Below are 20,371 nucleotides of genomic sequence, written 5' to 3'. Positions count from 1 at the left end.
ATTGTCGTGATTCCTATTCAAGTTTATAAAGTACTACTTGAGACAGATTGACATTTTTAACTTTAAAAAAACACACACAAAAAAAACTCCACTCCAGTCCTTCCCCACTATGAGTTTGAGAACCTCTGCTCTAAAGGTCCCCCTGTATTAAGCCGCATCATCAGAGCATTGGGCCCTACAACTTTTCTCGCCTGGGCACATGGCTTCTACCAAAGTACGCCATAGGGTTGTGCCACAGACTGACACTAAGGAAATGTTATAAGAAACGAATCTTAACACTCCCATTACCTTGACGTAGGAATGTTTTTAATTGTTCAGTATACCACAACATACCCTTTTTGAAGGCCCACAGGACAAATTCTTTTCTGCCCTCAATATGTGCAATAGTTATTTTCCTTACACAATTGTTTTTTCTGTTTTAGACTTTGTAAATTCTGCAACTGATCACACTTTCCTCTAGCTGGCTGCTAGGAACTCAGAAACAAATCTGTAACCCATCCCTAACAAACCCTATTTTTTCCTGTATCACAATTATCATTTACATGTTCGTTCTAGCTTGTTCAACCACAGGCATTTCTGTAAGGCACCTTAAATTCCTCATGTCACACACATATATGTACATAAGCGTATATAAATTACACATATACATACATCAGCGTATATACATTACACGTATTCATACATCAGCATATATAAATTACACGTATACGTACATCAGCGTATATACCGTATATACATTAATTTAAATGCTGAAGATTATCACAGGCTAGGTACTATCCCCGCACAGTAGTCCATGTGATGCTCAACTCCCTCCTCTTTGCAGCCTGAGCATGATTCCCTACTTGTTAGCTTTGTAACTCTCAATTCTCCAAATGAAATCAATGCTCTACTCCCTATGGAAACACAAGGACATAGAAAACACTAAAGAACTACAGCAAACAGACACCTTCCTTTCTACCCTGTGGTCAGATATTTACTTATATATCCACCATTCCCCTTGTCACTGCTATGTACTCATATAACTGTTCTCTAAACTGAAACATTTTCATTGAAAATGTATATATACTATGTTCCTTTTTGAACAAATTAAAAATAATTTTGTCAGAAGGACTTCTGGGTAAAGAAGCAAACCACTACAGGATGATGTGCACTCTGGTGCCAGAACACCTAAGGTTCTGACCGCAGGTACCCTAACCCCTAGGCTGGGCCTTTGGTCAGTTGATGACCAAGTGCAGCTTCAGGAAAGGAGCTGTGTCACCTGCCTCTGCTGGAGGGAGGGGCTAGGGCAGGAAAAACTCTTCAGAAAAAAGACACTGGTTAAAATCAAAGTCCACCTGTCTGGTCATGAGTGCTTGCTCCAGTGACAAGAGGAGGGAGTGGAATATGATGCAGGTGGGGATCCCAAAAGAATTAATGTATATGAACTATTCCACTCTCACCAATTTTTCTCACCTTTTGTTACTTCTTCAATTTTATGGATACAATTGCTCAATATTTTCTGGAGCCGCTGAACTTCTAGCAGGCTTCTGTGTTCACATAGGCTTTTGTGGTCACCTGTCCTGCCATGAGGCTGCAGTCCTGGGTCATGGGTGGGTGGCGAATTTGGCATGGTCAAATCAGACTGTCCTGCATGAGATGTGTATACGTATACCTTGGCACCTGAGCTGGAAATTTCTACTTTGGATGGGTGGTGGTTGCAATGAAAAGCTTCTTGATTCTTCATTTCCTTCCTTTCCACCCCAAGGTCAGATTTTTTATGCTTGGTGCATCCACATTTCTGAGAGATTTGGGAATGACTTATGAGATGATGTTTTCTTACATGTTCTTCAAAGTGTCTTCGTTTCATATCTCTTTTGGCGAGGTGGACAGCGTAGCTAAGTCTCTCTTCTGATACGACAGAAAATGAAACAGAACTGCTAAGATCAGGACCATCTCCAAAATCCAAATCTTTATAGTGGTCTGACTCAGTGTGCGAGTGCTTCAGTTTTTCTATTTTAATTGCATGTGGGTAAGAATACCGGATTGCCAAGTTGCTTGAATGTGTAGGAACATTCTTATTAAACTGCAGCTGGTTCTTTAAAACAAAATAAGAGTAAGCAGTCATTAGAAAAATAATATGTTGCATAGTTAGTATATGTCCACAACCAAGTTTTTAAAATTTTACACATTAGTGCTAAGAGGTATTTTTATTTTGTAATGATAGAATCATCCACTCTCTTACACCCTGAATTCATCACGTACCCCTGGTTCTACCCTCCATTCACTCAGACTCACAGTATTATCCTTCTGTTGCCGGGACTGACCAGCAGACCCTGATCGACGGATGAATGATTACTCTGACAAACGTTTCTGTGAAAAAGAGGGTTAAGGGGCTGCCTGGAAAGAGGCACCAGACAGCCCCATTCGCCTGCCTCCTTAGGCTTTTATTGTAACAACAGCTTGAACTAAAATTAACCTCTAGATACAATCAGCAAGGTATCTTAAAGAAAGCACATGCTTCTACAATGTCATGTCTAAAGACTAAACATAGAGATTCCAATACAACACCCAGGGGCTCGGACTTGTTTGGAAAAGTCAAGGCAGGGGCTGCCGCCTTCGGCAAGGTCCCCCTAAAGGCCTCTGACCTTTCAGAGAATCCTCCTTACAGACTTTCCAATCAAGTCCCGTGCTTCCCCCACATCCTGTTACTAATAGCATACTGGTATGTATGCTCCTCTAAACGCCAACCCAGAAATTTTCAAGAAACCATCAGTAAATTCCTCAACTCTCCAATTCTGGACTTTTATCCTGTATCAAAATATCAGGTTCTGGCAAGTGACCAATAAAATCCATTATGAGCATTCCCCAAAACTGCTCCCAGCCACACCACCCACCACACAGGACCTAAGCCATTTGACAGTATCTCTTCAGGTCTTCCTGAGATTTTTCATCTGGTGGTTGGACCACATCTTTTATCCTGCACCTAAGTTCATCTTGCTCTAAACAGTCCACTTATACCTACTCATCCAGGCTTAAGCTTTATCAGTTTTAATCATAATAGATACAAGTTGTTTTTCACCTAACATAGTCATGTTTCCATATTGTCATAGTTTTCAGTATCATTTTAATGTTAATTTCCTGAATTTGATCACTGTACTATGATTATATAAGAAAAGGTCTTGTTTTTAGAAAATACACATACAATTACTTAGTAAAATGGCATCATGTCTGCAACTTACTCTTACTCAGTTTAGAAATAATGTGGGGAAAGGAGAAAAAGACAAGGAAGAAGAGAGAGAGGGAAAATGTAACAAAATGTTAATATTTCAGGAATCTGGGAGAAGAGTATCCAGGAATTCTGTGTACTGTTCTTACAACTCTTATGTTAAGTCTGAAATTATGTCAAAATTAAAAATTATTTTTCTTGCCCTAGCCAGTTTGGCTCAGTTGATAGAGCATTGGCCCACAGACTGAAGGGTCTTGGGTTCATTCCGATCAAGGGAACGTGCATTGGTTGCAGGCTCGATCCCTGGCCCTAGAAGGGGCACATACGGAAGGCGACCAATCGATGTGTCTCTCTCACATGGATGTTTCTCTCTGTCTCTCCTCCTCCCTTCCACTCTCTCTAAAAATCAATGGAAAAATATCCTCAGGTGAGGATTAACATAAAACATATAAATATGTATTTTTTTTCTTTGTAAACCACAATGAGGTATTTCTACATACCCACCAGATTGGCTATAATTTAAAAAATAATACCAACTGTTGGCAAATATGTGGAGCAACTGAAGGGCTCTTATTGTTAGTAGGAATGTAAAATGGTAAAATGGTAAAATGGCAGGAATGTAAAACCACTTTGAAAAAGGTCTGTTGGTTATAAAAATAAATATACACCTACCCTACGACCAAGCTATTTCACACCCAGGTATTTACCCAAGAGGAATAAAAACATGTTTACAAAGAAATTTGTACAAGAATGTTCATAGCACCTTCATTTATAATAACCCAAACGAGAAGCAGCCCAGAATGGATAAACAAACTGGCACACTCCTGCTCTGGAATACTCAGTATTAAAAAGGAACAAACTGACACATGCAACACATAGATGAATCTTCAATACATTGTACCCAGTGGAAAAAAATTCTTCCACAAAAGAGTGCATAGCGTAGGATTCCCTTTATATGAAGTTCTAAAACTGACAAAACTAACTGTGGTGGAAAAAAGTCTGCATAGTGGTTGCCTCTGGAGGGAAGGGCGGGATTGACTAGGAAGGGGCATAAGAGAACCTTTTGGGTAGTGGACATGATCTGTACCTTGAAAGAGTCACGGGTCACACTGGTGTACACATCTGTCAAAACTCAGCAAATGTGAATGAATATATTCATTTCAGATGTAAAATTTACATGAAAAGAAAAAATGGTAAAGAATTAATTCTAGTATATGATATGCATGCTGAATTAGTTAGGGTACTGGTGTATGAAATTTACTTTGACATGTCAAAAAATAAGTTGGGTTGATGAATGGATCCTAGAGGGATGGACTGAAGGAAAGATATGCAATTAAAAAGTACAGTGAAATAGTAACGGAATCTTGATGTTCACTGTGAAATTCAACTTTGCTGTATATTTGAAGGCTTTTGTAATACTACGTTGGAAGTAAAAACATTCTGGGTACAACTGGGTGAAGTTCAATAAAGACTGGTTATTTGGTAATTTTAGGAAAAATTTTTTGTCAATTTCTTAGGTTTGATAATGGTATCATGGTTAAGTAGAAGAGTTTATTTTTAGGATCAGTATCCTACATAATAAAAGGGTAATATGTAAATTACCATCACTCCACTACGCCCACAATTGGGCCAGTGGGAGGCGCAGGGGGCAGGACTCAGGGTGGCCGATTGGGCCAGTGTCTGCGCCATGGCTGTGCTGCGGCACAGAAGGGGCCTCTGGGGCAGCGCGGGCGGGCGGGCAGGCGGGCGGCGCGGCTCCCGGGGGAGGAGTCTGGCGGCAGTTGGGCCGCAGGAGTGCACAGAGGCGTCCATAGAGGACGCGGGTTTCCACGCAGCCTGGGCTGGCCGAGGGAGGGTTCATGAGGGAGCCGGAAGGCAGAGGAGGAGGCGGCGGCCCCAGCCTTCCTGGGCGGGAGGCGAAGGCAAGATCCTGGCGTGGGCTCCGGCCGCCAGAGGACCACGCCCCTGCCCCGCTGCGCCCTAGGGGCCCAGGGACTTCGGAGCTGCCAGCCACACCGGGTCCTGACCAGCGGACAGACAGCCAGCTCCCCCACGATCGAAAGCGGGAGCTGTGTCCCTGCTCCAGCACCAGCAGACCCCCTGCCATCAAAAGTGGGGAACAGGCTGCTAGCAGTGTCCGCGGAGCGTGCTAGGCTTTGCGGGGCAGTGGATATGGGGATGGCAGGTTAGGGGACCCTACACGTGCATGATTTAATCATGCACTGGGCCTCTAGTTCTAAAATATTTAGAAGCAAAATGTCATATCTGCAACTTATTCTGAAGTGGCTCTGCAACAATTTTAGAGATGGTTAGACAGAAAACCAGGTAGGACAAATTGTTACAACTGTTGAAACCAGAAGGATTAAAAAGGTGTTCTTGCCCTTTTCTTTCAACTTTTATGCTTGAAATGTTTCATAATAAAAATATGAAGAGGAAAGAAAATCACAACTACCTGGGTCTGAAGTCTCCAGGGGTCACTCCTCCCATCTAGTAGGACACTAGACGCATGATTATCACAAGTTGAAGCTGGTCTGCCTGGTCCCATCATGTCAGAGAGTGCAGAACAATAGCGAAAGCCTAGTTATCAGCCAACAGTTCTTCCCCAAAACCGTTGCCTAAAATAAAAGAAAGCTACTTTCAGACCAAGAGTCTTCAAAGGGGAAGAATAAGTGAAACACAATATCATGCTCTTTTAACAATGTTCTAGCAGTCCATAGCAACCTCATACTAGAGAGCAAATGATATATGAAGATAGGTATATGATAGCTTCTTCCAGTTACAAAAGCATTGAAATTAGACTTTCCAAGAGAATAGGGAGACACACTATTTTAGTGACAATCTCTTGAGCCCTTTTCATTCCAAATTTCCAATCTCAAGGGTCTCTAGTAAGATATTATACAAAAACAGACCTCCGCTATGGTCAACAAGCACTTCCCAGCAGGGCATTTTATGGACACGTTCTACATTAATAAATCCCAACCACTAGTCAAAAAGTAGTCCCGCTTACTCTACTAGGTGGCTCAAAAGGACATAACTGAACAACTCTAAGTAAACCTCAGGGTCAGAATATCTAGATTTATGCCAGGATCTGCCATTAATCACCTGAATGACCTCTCCACATCTTCAATTTTCCCATCTCCCCCCACTCTATACACACACAGTGGAGATAAAAGATATGAAAGTGTTAAGCTGTTATGGGCTCTACTCATTATCATTGAAGGCCTCCTTATAGACCTGTCATTATCCCTGCACTCATCACGTGCTTATTACACACTTGTCTCACGTTGTTATTTACCTATTTCACAGGTTTATGTCTCATCTTCCCAGCTAGACAAGGTTCCTTGAGGGTAAGGGCCTTGTCTTGCTCTTCTCTGATATTTCCCACAATACAGTGCTTTGAGCATAGTAGACAATTTAACTCAACATTTGTTGAATTAAGCTGATTTTCCATAAACTGACTAGTGTTAAATGGAGAATTTGTTCTCTCAAATAATCCCATAGTAAATCAACTGGGAAATGCAGGTTTTAAAAAAATCCCTAATTTAAGCTTCTGAATAAACCCAACATCTGTAGACTGGATTTGCTTAAAGACAGATACATCTGAAGGAACATAAAGGGAGCTGTCCAAGATTCCTTATTTCTAAGGCTGTAGAGACAAGATACAAAACGAAGATGGGAGGAGGTACATGGGCGAGGCAATCCCAACTGGCTTGGTATCACCACAGTTCAGGGGCTGGAGCCACACAATGGAGTCTGCAGAATTGGGGCCAGGGTGACTGCAACTTTTATGTGGTCGACACCTTCCCCCGGGATGCATAAGGCCTAATAATCCTTTCTCAACCAGGAAAAACTAGGTGATGCCCACAGTTCCCCCATACCTCGAGTGATGCCACACACACACACACACACACACACACAAACTGTTCCCCTGTACAAAATCCTGGGACACCTTTCTCCTTGCAATCTGTCCCTTTCCAATTGCTCCAGGAAACCTCCCAATTTGTTACCCCACATACCATGGGACTTCTCTACACACTATCTCCTCCCTCCCCCATCCTGAGACGCCTCTACATCCTGTATCTTCATCCACAACCCAGGACAAATCTCCCCCACACCGTTCCCTCCCAAAGAGTCCCAGGACCCCTCAACTTGTTCACTACTCTTACTACAGGAATGCCCCCCTCAATCTGTCCTCCCCCACACAATTTTCTCCCAAATTGTCCCCCCTCACTCTCATTCCAGACACTCCTCCAGTCTGTCTCCTCCCTCTCTGCTGTGGGTGATCTTGGAAACGGCCAATGCCCATTTCCTCCCTTGAAACCGAGGTCACTTCCACAGCTTCATTCACCTCCCTAGTCGTTCTTGTCCCCGACACTCCTGGCACATTCTCACAGTCTGTTTCTTCCCCCACAGACCCTGGGCAGCTCCATGACCGGGTCCCACGCCCATGGGTGTAAGACACCCCCGCTGCCTGGCTCCTCCCTGCCAGCCCCAGGATACTTCCACCTCCTGTCTGCTCCCCTGAAGCCCCAGGTCCCCTTGCAGACTGTCTCGTCACCACGGTGAGGCCCGAGCCAGCAGCAGTGGTTTCTTCTCCTGTAGACCCAGACACCCACACCGCAGCAGGCACGTGCCCCGCCATGGGAACTCCTACACCTGCAAGCACCCCCAAAGACAGAGGTACCCTCACAGCCTCGGGGACTACTGTAGTGGGCCTCCTCCACAGGCCTGGCACACCTTCGGAGGCAGCCTCCCTGCCCACAGGTCCCGAAGCCCGGGCCGCAGTGGGCCTCTCCATCGCCAGTCTCCTTCCCCAGGCACCAGTGACATCCCCAGCGCTAGTGTCACCCACCACCAGCCCAGAAGCGCCAGCCGCTGTGGGCACTCCCACAGCCATGGAGGCTCTAGCAGCCACAGGCATCTCAGCTGTCTGTCTTCTTCCCGATAAGCCCAAGAGACCCCCAGAGAGGGTCTCCTCCTCTATAGGCCCAGGTAACCCCACAGTCACAGGTACCCCCGCAGTCTGTCTCCTTCCTGGCAAGGGTGAGAAGCCCCCAGAGCCAGTCTCCACCCCCAGAGGACAAGGCACCCTGGGAGCAGTGGGCACCTCAACAGCCACAGGAACCCTGGCACTCTGTCTCCTTCCCCAAGATCTTGGGACACCCCCAGAGCCAGTCTCTTCCCCGGCAAGCCCAGGTACCTCAGGAGCTACAGCAACCTTGTCAGTCACCGGAAGCCCGGGCACCGGTCTCCTTCCCCATAACCTTGGGAAAGCCGCAGACCCAGCATTCTCTCTCACAGCCAACAGTTCCTCAGAAGCCACAGGGACCCCAGAAGCCAGGGGTGTTGCGGCAGTGTGAACGCTTTCCCACAGGTTCAAGACATCTCTAGAGCTGACTTCCGGACATACAGGGCCCGACACCCACACGGCGGCAGGCACCCCCCCAGATCCAGGCACACCCAGAGCTGCGGGTACCCCTGTGGGGGCACACCTGTGCTTGGGCACGCCTGAGGCCTCGGACATCCCCACTGTCTCAGACAAGCCCGCAGCCTGTCTCCTCCTGCACAGACACGAAACATCCCTATAGCCGGCCTCCTGGCCCACAGACCCCGGTACCCCTAAAGCTGTAGGCACCAGAGCCTCCTGTTCCCCCACAGCCTGCCTCCTTTCCCACAGGCTCAGGACATTCTCACAGCATGTCTCCTCCCCGACCACCCCTGGCACGGCATCAGCCAGAGGCACCCCCAGAGCCTGCTGCCTGTCCCACAGGCCTGGGATGCCACCGAAACGTGGCTGTTCCCCTATGGCTCCTGGCACCACCCCAGCCTGGGACACACCGCCAGGCTGGTCTGTTCCCCACAGACCTGGCACACTCCCCCAGCCTGCCTCCTTCCCCAAGGCCCGAGGTACTCCTAGGGCCTGTCCCACCCGCCAAAGGCCTGGTGCTCCCCCGGGACCTGCCTCCTGCTCCTCTGGACCAGATACCTCCGCAGTCTGGGCTACTTCCCATGACCCTGGGTCACCTGCGGAGCCTGTCTCTACCCACACAGCCTGTCCCCGTTCCCTGAATCCTGGGTCACCGCCACATCTAGTTTCCTCTTCAACAGCACAAGGTACCCCTACAGGCTGTCTGGAGACCCACAGGTCAGGAATACCCCCAGGGCCCATCTCCTCCAGAGCTTGTCTCCTGGGCCATATGCCTGGAGCACCCACAGAGGGAGTTTCCTCTACAGCTCTGGGTACCTCCACAGCCTGTGCCCTCCCCCATAAGGTATCCCCAGAGACTGCCTCCTGTACCAGAGCCCTGGGCACCTGTCCTGACTGCCCTCTCCCCCACAGACCTGGAGTACCCCCACAGCCTACCTCTCCCTCTACAGCCTCAGGCCACCCCACGGCCCCAGGCACCCCCATAATCGGTCCTTTTCCCCAAGGGCCTGGGGCAACCTCATAGCCTATCTCCTCCACAGTTCCAGGCACCCCCACAGCTTGTCCTCTCCCCAGCAGGTGTGGGGCAATCCCAGCACTTGTCTCCACAGCCCCAGGCACACCCCCAGGAGGCAACCTCACAGCCGGTCCCAGCCCACGCAAGCCCGAGAGCCTCTCACATCCTGCTCGTAGGCCAGTAGCGGTAGGTCCTCCTGAGGCCTGGGGTACTGCCCTAACCTGTCCTTCCACCCACGGTCCTGTGAGACCCCGACGGCTGGTCTCTACCCACGAAGCTCGGCCAGGCACACCCCTTTCCACTGGCCCTTCTCCTGCAGGTACAGGGTGGAGCTCCACTCTGCTTCCTTCCCCACACCCGGAAGCGGCCCTCATAGCCTGCACCTTCAGCCACAGCTCCAGAATGCTCTCATGCCCCATCGATCCCGGGCGGCCTTTCCTCTCACAGCCCCGCGGACTCCGGTAAGCTGGCTGCTCCTCGTCACCAGTGCCAGTCACCCACACAGATCCCGCAGGCCCCACCACCTGGGGTTCCCCCGCAGCCCCGTTCACCAGCACAGCCCCAGGGTCCTTTGCAGCCTCCGTGGAGCCTGCAGTGCCCGGTGTCCTCGAAGCCTCGTTCGCCCCAGGGCCCTCGGCTGTCTCCGCCGCGCGTCTCCCCCCGCACGGCTGCCGACAGCCCTGCGGCTTCTCTGCACTCACACAGCGTGTCCCCCACACCGAGGCCCTCGCCCGGCGCCTTCCTCCTCGGCCTCGGGACGTCCCAGTCCATTTCTTGCCCCTAGGCCGCCGGGCTACGCGCCCGGACTTGCTGGGCCCCACACAGCGGCCCGGCATCTCCGTGCTCGCCCGCCCCTGCGCAGCCTGGCCAAGGCCCCGGCCGGCCGCCCGGCTCAGGGCTCCAGGGCAATTCCCATCTCCCCCGACGCAGGCCCGGGGCACCTCGCCCCCGGGCTGCACACTCGCACTCACACCAGCTCCAACCTCGCAGCCTGACTTCCTCCCAGCCCCCCACCCCCCGCGCCCCCGCTCGCCCTCCCTTCAGTCCTGGCCCCACCCTAAAGCCTAGGCAGGAAAATAGCTAAAAGGGGCGACAAGCAGCAGTATCTGCCCTGGGTCAAGCTCTCCTCTCCCCCAGGTCCATGACGCCTAACGCAGCTCCCCAGGACCCCCCAACACCGCGGGTGCCCACCCGGCCTGAGGCGGCGAGGCGCGGCTACTGGGAAGCAGGCGGGGGGCGGGGAAGGAGGGGACTTCAATGAGGCCTGGTTTCCGGCCGCTCGCCGGGTCGCCATGGCAACAGGCGCATGGCGGTTTGGGAGCCGTTGGGACTCGAGAGCCACCTAAGGGACCCAGGGCTGCATGGCAGCAGGTTTTGCAGCCATTGTATATGGGGCTGGGGCCGAGACCAGATTAGGGAAGAAGCCTGGGTTTCGGAATGGGGCCAGAACGGGAAGATCGGAGAAGGGAGAGCAGAAAGGCGGTACGGATGAGTTATGGCCCTCAGAGGCCCCCGTAGCCCCCCCCCCCCCCCCCCCCAGCCTTCTGAGCTCCAGCGGCACCAGGTGCTCAGCCCACCCGGAAGCAGGTTCGCCCCGCCCCACGTGGGCCCCGCCTCTGGGCAGTCCCACCCGAAGCCTTCCCGGGCTATCCTCGGTTCCGGGAGCGCGTTCCCCATGGCTCCTTACGAGGAGGTGAGTGTGTCCGGCTTCGAGGACTTCAGCCGGGCTGTGGAGCAGCACAAAGGCAAGACCATTTTCGCCTACTTTACCGGTTCTAAGGACGCCGAAGGGAAAAGCTGGTGCCCCGACTGCGTGCAGGGTGAGGCCGGGGTTCGGGGCTGCTGCCCAAAGGAAGTGGCAGGAAGGCAAGGCCGAGGTTCTGGCCGGAGAGCGGAGTTCATGGCAGAGGAAGGAGTCTTACTCCTGGAGATCCGCAGGGCTTTCTAAGCTGGCATTTTGCCTCCTTGTCCCACCTTGTTCCCTTCTCTCCTGTTAAGTGCACCCCCGCCCCAAGAGTGCCTTCTACCATTCGACCCATATAATCTTGAAATCTAGTCCTTTACAATTTTTCACTTCCTCCGTATACTTAGCGTCTTAGTGAGGACGTGAGTTGATGTCCTTTGCATAGGTCAGCAAATATGCCTTTCATTCTTTTGGGCGTCGGGACTGGGACGTAGTTACCCTTAAAGTGGCTTTCAAATCAGAGAACACCTGCCTTCTGTTAACCTCCTCAGTTAACTGCAGTTTAGGTCTGAGTTCTTAGCAACATGAGGGGAGGGAAGAGGGATACTGTTTATCAGGGCCTGATTGTAGAGATAATGTGTTGTTATTTTATATCAACTTTTTTTAAAGCTGAACCAGTCGTACGAGAGGGGCTAAAGCATATTTGTGAAGAATGTGTGTTCATCTACTGCCAAGTAGGAGAAAAACCTTAGTAAGTGGCAATATATACTCTATTTCCCAGATATGCACTGCACTATTACAAGCAGGTGGGAAGGGCCCCGGGACTCGGGTTCTATGTCTAAGGTACAGTCAGATGGGTCAAGCAATTAGAAGATATTAAATACAAATCAAAATTTTGAATGTTCAGCCACTTGTATTAGAAGGATAACTCAATAAATTTGGTCTGGTGTTAGTTCAGAACTTAATTGTCTTTACATACATATCTTAATCACACTTTAAATGAAACTTACACAGGGGAATAGGTAAGTCACAGTCCTTAGGTTTTTAAAATGTTTACAACAAAAACAATGATTACTAAAAAAACTAAATGTAGGACTATATCAAATATTAAACAAATATAAGAAACATAGTAAAATGTTTTTCATGTCACTTTCTTTTCAAAATAGTTGGAAAGATCCAAATAATGATTTCAGAACAAACTTGAAAATAACTGCAGTGCCTACACTCCTTAAATATGGAACAGTGAGTATCTTTCTACAACTATGTTGGGGCTACAATTCACCCTGTCAAAACTCTTTTAACTCATTCTGGATTCAGATATGGAAAGGTCTTCACATTTCATCCAAACATCACAGTGTTGTTCAGAGTGCATTTGTCCATCCCCTATGGACAATCCCAATAAACTATTATTACATCTTTTTAATACTTTTTAAAAGTTATTAATTTAAAATTCTATAAACACTGCTCAAGAAAGTTGATTTACACATGGTTTCTTAAGCACTGGCATCAATGGCTGCTTGCCCGTTAGCCCATAATTCTGGTTGAAAAGGACGGGAAACTTAAGTCATAGCCCTGGGATTCTAAATTAAAGAATTGAGGGCAAGGGGATGGCACTGGACTTGCTGTCTCCTGTTTTAGTCTAAGTTTTGAGCCAAGTATTTTAATGACTGAACTTAAGAGCAAATATCTTAAGTGTTTCATAAAACTTGTTACAACTAGTTAATAGTTTCTGAATGGCATAATTTGTTTAAATATTTGTGTCATTCAAGGCTGACCAACTCGATCCCCTCCTAATAACATTGTTATAGCTGTGGATTATGATTTGACTGTTCTTCTCTTACAGCCTCAAAAACTGGTAGAATCTGAATGTCTTCAGGCCAACCTCGTGGAGATGTTGTTCTCTGAAGATTAAGATTTGATATGACAATTGTGTCTTCATTTCCTGATTTATTCTAGTATATAAAATTGCATGCTTGCTTTGAATTCATGTTAGGCCTAAATAAATAAGCGATGATTTTTAAAAATGGTATGTCTAAACAATAGAGTGCCATAAAAAATGCTCATGAAACCCTGTTTGTTTGTAATATATGGATATCTTTAAGATATAGGTAACATAAGTCTTCAGGAGTGGTAGTAATAGCACAAAGGAATGTGTTATTGGAGGTAATAGGAATATCTGAAAGCCCCTAATAGTGAATTTGCTTCCAAATCTCTGAATTTTAGATCTTTTAACTTAAATTCCATGAATTTATAAAGAACTGTTATTCCTAAAACACCTTTTTTGGCTTTAGAATGCAGAACTTAAGCTAACCAGAGCACAGCACATCTAATCCAGCCCCCAATTCATACAGGCAGCTTTGTTTCAAACTGTCTGAATGTACTTCACTACTTGGGATGAGGCAGGTAGCAGAGGTTAGAGCCTATATAGCCTGGCGGTAGGAAGGATTTCACCTGTGTGTCAGTCACACTCTGATTACCACTTACTAGCAGTGTAACCATAGGCAAGTTACTTAATCTGTCTAAGTTTCAGTCTCCTCCTTTTGAACAAAGATTGTTCTAAGAATGACATGAAAATGCAACTAAGCACTAACAATGCCTGGTTTGTGGTGTCTGCCAAATAAATGTTAGCTCTACCAAATGAGCACAAGTATTTGAAATTCCTCATCTTTGTCCTAGTGAGTCTGAGGTCAAGAGTCCAATTAGTTAACTATCAATCTCCCTGCCATCACTAGGTCAGCGACATAGCAATGATTCTTCCATTAAAGCTCTTTGCAAAGCAAGTAGTGATACAGGTATGTCCTCTTCTGCAGAATGTAAAAAACCTTGTGCCGTTCCTGCTCTGGGATTTAAAGAGGTCATTGACTCTATTCCTTATGTATGTGGATAAGGAATAGTCAATGGCCCTACTATCTAGATAAGAAGGGTAGGGTAGCTGATCTGAGGGACAGTAAGGTTCCAGGAGATGGACTTGCCCCAGTCCCCACTGTACATCAGGAACAGAGCCTGACTGAGTTCAGGATGTTTGGTGGCCCGCCCTCTGCCCCATCCTCACTGCCTCCTTAAATTGGTCTAAAGCACCAAATGTTTCTGTCCTTACTCAGTTGAGTGTGTTAAATACTAATAAAAATTTACAAATCCAGAGGAAAAAGAACAGTTTTGGCTTAACAGAAATAATCTACTGACAATAAAAAGTTAACTTGGATTAAATAGCACACTAAAGGTACTAAGTGCTAGCACAAGAAAGTAGGTAAAATGAGTCTTTTTTTTTTTTTTTTTGGTCTTCACTGTACAGAAGCAACATATACAGTCTTAGGAGCCTGGTCTGGATCCAGCTTTTCATTTTCCTGAGGTGTTATTTTGCTGTTGCTGCTCTGCCAGGGCTTGCTGAAGGCGCATCCGCTTCCGGGAATAGTGCTGCCAGTGCAGAATTTGCTGCTCATCAATAAATTTCGCACACTGAGCATTCACCAGCTCCTTGCGGAAGTGTTCGTACTGGAGTAGTTCTAACATGTGTAAACACTGAGGGTACCTGGGTTTAAGTTTATCAATTAATGATTGGCATCATTTAAGTCAATAACTCCAAGCTCTAATTCAGTTACTCATGTACAAATGATCTTGCAGCTACAATTTCTGTAACGTTAACTTAGAACACTTTGGTAGCTTAGTTCTATTTTTTTTCCTGCTCAGGCAAAGAAACTAGTGATCAAAAGTCAGAATTAAGCAAAAATTTCAGAAGTGAGAAAACTTAAGATCAGAAAGATTAAGTAACTTGCCCAAGACCACACAATAACTGGTAAGCAGAGTCAACATTTGGGGGCAAATCAAGTTAATCTACTCTGGTGGTTTCCAAAGTGAGGAGTAGGAATGCTTTTAATTTTTAGTAATTATGTGTTTAATTGATAACTACTGGTTTTCCATCAACAATGATAGAGTCAGAGTCAATTTCAGAAAGAACTATGCACAAATATTATACTCTAGTTTTCCATGTGGATATGGAATTCTGAAATTATATATACTCTAAGACTGAGCGAAGACATAAGTAAATATACTGTGGATAAAGTAATTTCTGGCTATCATAAAAACCAGGTGAGGAAACGGAGAAGGCAAGAATGAACCACATTTTTGAGCAGGAATTGAAAACAGCAATATGAACTCATGACTTTTTACACAGAAACATAGAGCCAGACACAGATATGTGTTCTTAGTTTGTGTGCTAAGAAGACCTAGGAACAATGATACTGTGGTACTAACAAGCACACTTTCGTGCCCAACTCGTGGGTTTTAAATAGCATTTTCCAGAGTTCCTTGGAGAAATGGCTGATTCTGGGGCTCAGACAAGGAAAATACAAGATGAGCCCGGGATAGTATGTAGTGCCTAAGAAAAGGGCTCAAAAATTATGTCAGAAGCACTCCAGAGACGATTGGAAGGGGCTCCAATGGGCATAGCTGGAATCAATCACTAGAGCAAGGACATACATAATAATAATCCACAAAATAAAAGTTAAGATTCCAAGAGTCCATACTGATGTAACTTTTAAAAATGAATGAATAAATTGGCAACAAGGGAATGTTCCTTAACAACTGAATTCCAACTAATTAATGTAGAAATAATGATGGAATTAGAATTAGGAAATCACCACAGTAAAAATTCTTTAAGGCAAGTATCTCCAATAGATACTAAAATTAGTGGGTAAAAGTATGAAACATAGTTTCAAAGTATTTCCTCACCACATATTTATTAAATAGAAAAAATAGTAACTTGATCTAGAGAAAACTGACAGCTACCACCTCAACCGAGTGATCAAAAAATTAACAACATCAGTGGTGGGTAAATTGACTTCTGTGTCACAGTGATGGAGGGAAAAAAAGACCGACGAACTCAGATCGAAGGAGACTAACACATAACAAAATGCAACATATAAACCTACACTGGATACTGTACCAGACAGGACATTAGTAAGACAGCCTGTGAAATTTGAAGTCTATAGATTAGATAAGGTTAGGTAGTATATATTGTTAATGTTCTAATTTTGATCATTGTACTGTGGTTACATAAGATTTTTAACATTTAGAATATATGGGTGAAGAAGATATAGGGATGCTCTTTACTATTTTTTCCAAGCTGTTTTGTAAGTAAAATTATTTCAAATAGAAAAGACATAAAGTCTAAATGAGTAAATTAAAAAACATTAAATCAACCCTAGCCAGTCTTGGCTCAGTGGATAGAGCATTAGTCTGTGGTCTAAAGAAAGGGTCTCGGGTTCAATTCTGGTCAAGGGCACATACCCGGGTTGCGGGCTCGATCCCCTGTAGGGGGTGTGCAGGGTTCTCTCTCATCATTGATGTTTCTATCTCTCCCTCTCCCTTCCTCTCTGAAATAATAATAATAATATATATATATATATATATATATATATATATATATATAAATATAAAATGTGTGTGTGTGTGTATATACACACACACATATGTGTGTGTGTGTGTGTATATATATATATATATATATATTTTTTTTTTTTTAAAGTAATTCATACAGGGGTACACAGAGCCAAAACTGGACAAGTGGTAGAAATGACATGCTTGGGAAACAGTATACTCCTGCGGTGCTCACTGGAAACCTCTAGCCATAGTTTAGATGATCATCTCAGCAATGTGGTGGGTGAAATTAAACTTGTGGTGTCTAATTCAGTGTCCATCACTGAGTCTCTAATCTACATACATACTAGTACATGTTGGGATGTAATAAAGTATTTTCTGTGAATTATTAAATGAATAAGTGGTTGTTTATAAAGAGCCAGGAAGGGTACAAAGGATCCTGCAGGCAGCTTCATGAATCAGCAGTTAGACTAGTGATTCCCAACATGGGGCACATGCCCCTTTGATTAAGGGGAACAATTCAAGAATGAGTTATTAACTGAATTTTTTACATTTCTTAATGGTTCTAGGGGTCTCATCCTATATAATAATCCTATATAATAAAAGGGTAATATGCAAATTGACCCTAAGGGTGGAACAGCCAGTCGCTATGACACACACTGACCACCAGGGGCAGATGCTCAACACAGGAGCTGCCCGCTGGTGGTCAGTGCTCTTCCACAGGGGGATCTCCGCTCAGCCACAAGCCGGGCTGAGAACTGTGAGCACAGAGGCAGTGGTGGGAGCCTCTCCTGCCTCTGTGGCAGCACGAAGATGTCCGACTTCGGCTTAGGTTCGATCCCCTGGGGAGTGGGCCTAAGCCGGCAGGTGGACATTCCCTAAGGGGTCCCGGACTGTGAGAAAGCACAGGCCAGGCTGAGGGACCACCCCCCCTCCCACCCACCCGCCAGTGCATGATTTTCGTGCACTGGGCCTCTAGTATACAGTATATAAATATATATTGTGATATATTTATGCATTTTAATTCTCTATTATATGTTTTGAAACTATTTGCTATTTTTTCATATCACTTACATTATTATTATTTTTTAACAATTTCTTAGTGATTTCCTCAGTATTTCAACTGTCCTTTTGTTCTTTTATTTTTCTCTTTCATGGATGCCATGTTCTTTGGAAGCTTATTTAGACCAACTTAATGGCCTTTAGGCTTCCTCCATAGAAGTTCACTTTTTGAATAGTAAGAATTATATGTCACAGGGGGGAGAGGAGGCATTAGGATTTTAGAGATGCTTAGGTGGGGCATGGCCAAAAAAAGGTTAGGAACCACTGTATTAGACATAGATCAGAAAAGTGACTTGGATAAAAAGTGCAAGTTTGAAACATTTTCCTCTCAAACTTTGTTTAGAAAAAAACCAAAAAGTTTCATTATTGCTTTTTGACTGCCTAGTTAAGACAAAGAAGAGGTGTGAATTCAAAGTTTACTTTTTACCAGCATAAAGGAATGCTTGTGATTATAATATGCTTCTTGCAATTTAGTAACCATTAAAATGACATCTGTTGCACAACCTAAATTGTGTGTGTGTGTTTATTTATTTTTTAAAATGGGCACAGTACAGCACATAGGAGGCCCTAAAAAAACAGTAGCTATTAAGACTCTGGAAGGTTACCTCCTCCAGAAAACCTTCCTTACAAGTACCCCTTTTGACATTCTTAAATTTTTAGCTTATAGCTATGTCCCTGCATTAATAGAATGTGGGTTCCTTGGGGTCAGAAAACCAGTGAGATGGGGTGAGTAGTACAAGATAAGGTCAGATAAGACAGAGCCAGATCATATAAAACTTCAGCTCAAGTGACTGAATTTTATTCTGGATGCATTGGGAAGCCATTGAAAGATTCTAAGCAAGAAAGTAACATGTTGTGATTTACATTTTTAAGAGGTCAATTTGGCTTCTGCATAAAGAATTGTTTTGCTTTGTTTGGCTAGGGGTGAGAGCGTGGGGTGGAGGAAAAAGGTAAGAGTGGAAGTAAAGATAACCAGTGAGCAGATTACTGTAATAATCCAAGTTAAAGATAAGTGTGTATTGAAAGGTGGTCGAAACTAAAAGTGGAGAGATGGGCAAAACTAAGAAGTCTGTTAAACATCAGTGTTTTGGAGTATAATAAAGTATATACATATTTAGGACTATTAAAATTAAACTTACTTTAGATACTTGGCATATTCTGGTTCTTTCCAGTAAAGCAAGTACTTAAGATAATTAACAAAAGCTTTGTCTTTGAAGTAACCTCTTTGGGCAAGAACTGAAAGGCATAAAAAAAAAAAATGCATCTGTAGAGCAAACCAATCCTTGAACCGATTTGTGACTTCTAACAAAGAATTTACATACATAACATCCCCACCACCAACACACATTGAATTCATAAACAAGTCCCAGTTTGCTCAATTATATATGTATATACACCAGTATAAGTGTAGCAATAATTCCGTTCAATTGAGAATGTATAAAAGCAGACACTAATATGAATTGCAACTCATCTGTCAGAAATCATTAATTCAATGAGGTGCTCAACAACTTACAATTAAGATAATTTGGGTTAGCTAAACACTGCACAAATTCCAACTCCAACTGAAACCGAAGTCGATTTCCAGCATCATCTAGGAGAGAAGATAACGAAAATCACCCAAAGGAAAGGTCACTTTCTATATTAACTTGTAGAAAGACAGCGGTGAAGAAACCCGACCAATGCTGATAGACATTTCTACATGAAGGGCAGGTGATGATGGTTTTTCTAAACTGGGTGTGAGAGGAGATAAACCTTCACAAGGGTAAGAAAACCAAAGCCCTGATTAAAATGATTATTTCTCTAAAGTTAAAAGTCATCAAAGAAAACAGGAACACACAGGAGGCAGGACATTTATCACTTACAAGCCACTATGTAGAGATTTTAACAGTGATCACGGGGGTACGTGGTAATAACTGTGCCTTCCCCTATATGAATACTGCGTTAAAATGTTAATGTGATTAAGTTTAGCAAAGCTAAGCGAATGCTAAGTCAATCAGAAGAGAAAGTTTAGAATTCAAGCTGAAAAAAGAGACGGAATGTGTGCAAGATCAGGGAGTGCGTGGATATGTGAGAAGCGTCAGAGGCAGAAAAATACACAAGTGTGTCGATGATATTTCAAACTTATACAAGTTCATTTGAGGCGCAGAAAACAAATCGAACTCCTCTCGGTTAGTCTCGCCCACGCCAGGAAGCCCATGGGGTCGGTGTTTGACCAGCAAGTGAGGGAAAAGGTCTGCGAACAAATCACCTCTGAAAAGGCCAAACTATCTTAGCTTTTCCTGCGGCTCCGAGAGCCCTGGCGCCCCCGGGTCCGAACTGTAACCCCGCTGAGATCAGGCCCGCAAGGAGTCCCGGGGAGCTGGAGGAGGTGTCCGGGCCCGGGACCCGTCGGTTCGCGAAGACTCGCGGCTCCAAGCGCTACTGACCTGTCTCCATAGCGACAGCCGCGGCCATCACCCGCAAAAAGGCTCAGCTGCCTCCAGCCCCACACAGCAACTGCCAGGAGTGGAGGAGGAGGTTCCGGAAGCCGCGGCTCCGCCTTCCTGTCGCGGGGCAGTGTGGGATGCGGGGGCGGGCGCAGCCAGGCGTGGGAGCGGGAGG

The 20,371-nt window shown here is 45.5% G+C and overlaps 4 protein-coding genes across 8 annotated transcripts in view; 1 reads left to right on the top strand and 3 right to left on the bottom strand.

Annotated features, from left to right (window-relative positions):
• KIAA0753 overlaps positions 1 to 10,922 on the bottom strand; it is a 65,945-nt gene extending 55,023 nt beyond the window's left edge. The window contains exons 1-3 of one of the 5 annotated variants that reach the window (XR_013815011.1): positions 6,501 to 7,296; positions 5,658 to 5,820; positions 1,453 to 2,074 (exon numbers count right to left, since the gene is read on the bottom strand). Coding sequence is in view for 4 of the 5 variants with exons in the window: in XM_079796899.1 (XP_079653025.1) it covers positions 1,453 to 2,074; positions 5,658 to 5,753 (718 nt within the window). In the remaining variant the exon portion in view is untranslated. Of the gene's footprint in view, positions 1 to 1,452; positions 2,075 to 5,657; positions 5,821 to 6,500; positions 7,298 to 10,349; positions 10,478 to 10,839 lie in introns of those variants that run through there. The other 4 variants (XM_079796899.1, XM_079796900.1, XM_079796901.1 and 1 more) reach the window with 4 other exon arrangements.
• On the bottom strand, positions 7,345 to 10,815 carry LOC307114459 (uncharacterized protein). The gene has a single exon (XM_079796897.1). The coding sequence runs from the start codon at positions 10,482 to 10,484 to the stop codon at positions 7,371 to 7,373; it is 3,114 nt and encodes a 1,037-aa protein (XP_079653023.1). The 5' UTR covers positions 10,485 to 10,815; the 3' UTR covers positions 7,345 to 7,370.
• Positions 10,923 to 11,007: 85 nt separating the features above from the next.
• TXNDC17 (thioredoxin domain containing 17) lies at positions 11,008 to 13,316 on the top strand. Its single transcript, XM_079796902.1, has 4 exons — positions 11,008 to 11,468; positions 12,002 to 12,083; positions 12,499 to 12,574; positions 13,176 to 13,316. Exons 1-4 carry the CDS (start codon positions 11,144 to 11,146, stop codon positions 13,242 to 13,244), a joined length of 552 nt encoding a protein of 183 aa, XP_079653028.1. The 5' UTR covers positions 11,008 to 11,143; the 3' UTR covers positions 13,245 to 13,316.
• Positions 13,317 to 14,664: 1,348 nt separating this feature from the next.
• Positions 14,665 to 20,308, bottom strand: MED31 (mediator complex subunit 31). The gene is made up of 4 exons (XM_079796903.1): positions 20,197 to 20,308; positions 19,284 to 19,361; positions 18,910 to 19,006; positions 14,665 to 14,861 (listed from the first exon to the last, which is right to left on the bottom strand). Exons 1-4 carry the CDS (start codon positions 20,222 to 20,224, stop codon positions 14,669 to 14,671), a joined length of 396 nt encoding a protein of 131 aa, XP_079653029.1. The 5' UTR covers positions 20,225 to 20,308; the 3' UTR covers positions 14,665 to 14,668.
• Positions 20,309 to 20,371: the final 63 nt, after the last annotated feature.

The sequence above is a fragment of the Cnephaeus nilssonii genome (genome assembly GCF_951640355.1).
Source record: "Cnephaeus nilssonii genome assembly, chromosome: 19".
NCBI classification, from domain to species: Eukaryota; Metazoa; Chordata; class Mammalia; order Chiroptera; family Vespertilionidae; genus Cnephaeus; species Cnephaeus nilssonii.
The sequence above is the reverse complement of the archived record's forward strand: the minus strand, read 5'-3'. Positions and strand labels throughout refer to the sequence as shown.

Bases quoted from the DNA above. Each gene is read 5' to 3' on its own strand.
- TXNDC17 (XM_079796902.1), top strand. From the start codon at position 11,144: ATGGCCCTCAGAGGCCCCCGTAGCCCCCCCCCCCCCCCCCCCCAGCCT. The intron at 11,469-12,001 runs GTGAGGCCGGGG...CTTTTTTTAAAG, and splicing joins GTGCCCCGACTGCGTGCAGG to CTGAACCAGTCGTACGAGAG. The intron at 12,084-12,498 runs GTAAGTGGCAAT...TTTTCAAAATAG, and splicing joins CAAGTAGGAGAAAAACCTTA to TTGGAAAGATCCAAATAATG.
- LOC307114459 (XM_079796897.1), bottom strand. From the start codon at position 10,484: ATGCCGGGCCGCTGTGTGGGGCCCAGCAAGTCCGGGCGCGTAGCCCGG.
- MED31 (XM_079796903.1), bottom strand. From the start codon at position 20,224: ATGGCCGCGGCTGTCGCTATGGAGACAG. The intron at 19,007-19,283 runs GTAAGTTGTTGA...TATGCCTTTCAG, and splicing joins TAACCCAAATTATCTTAATT to TTCTTGCCCAAAGAGGTTAC. The intron at 14,862-18,909 runs GTAAGTTTAATT...ACTTAAACCCAG, and splicing joins GAATATGCCAAGTATCTAAA to GTACCCTCAGTGTTTACACA.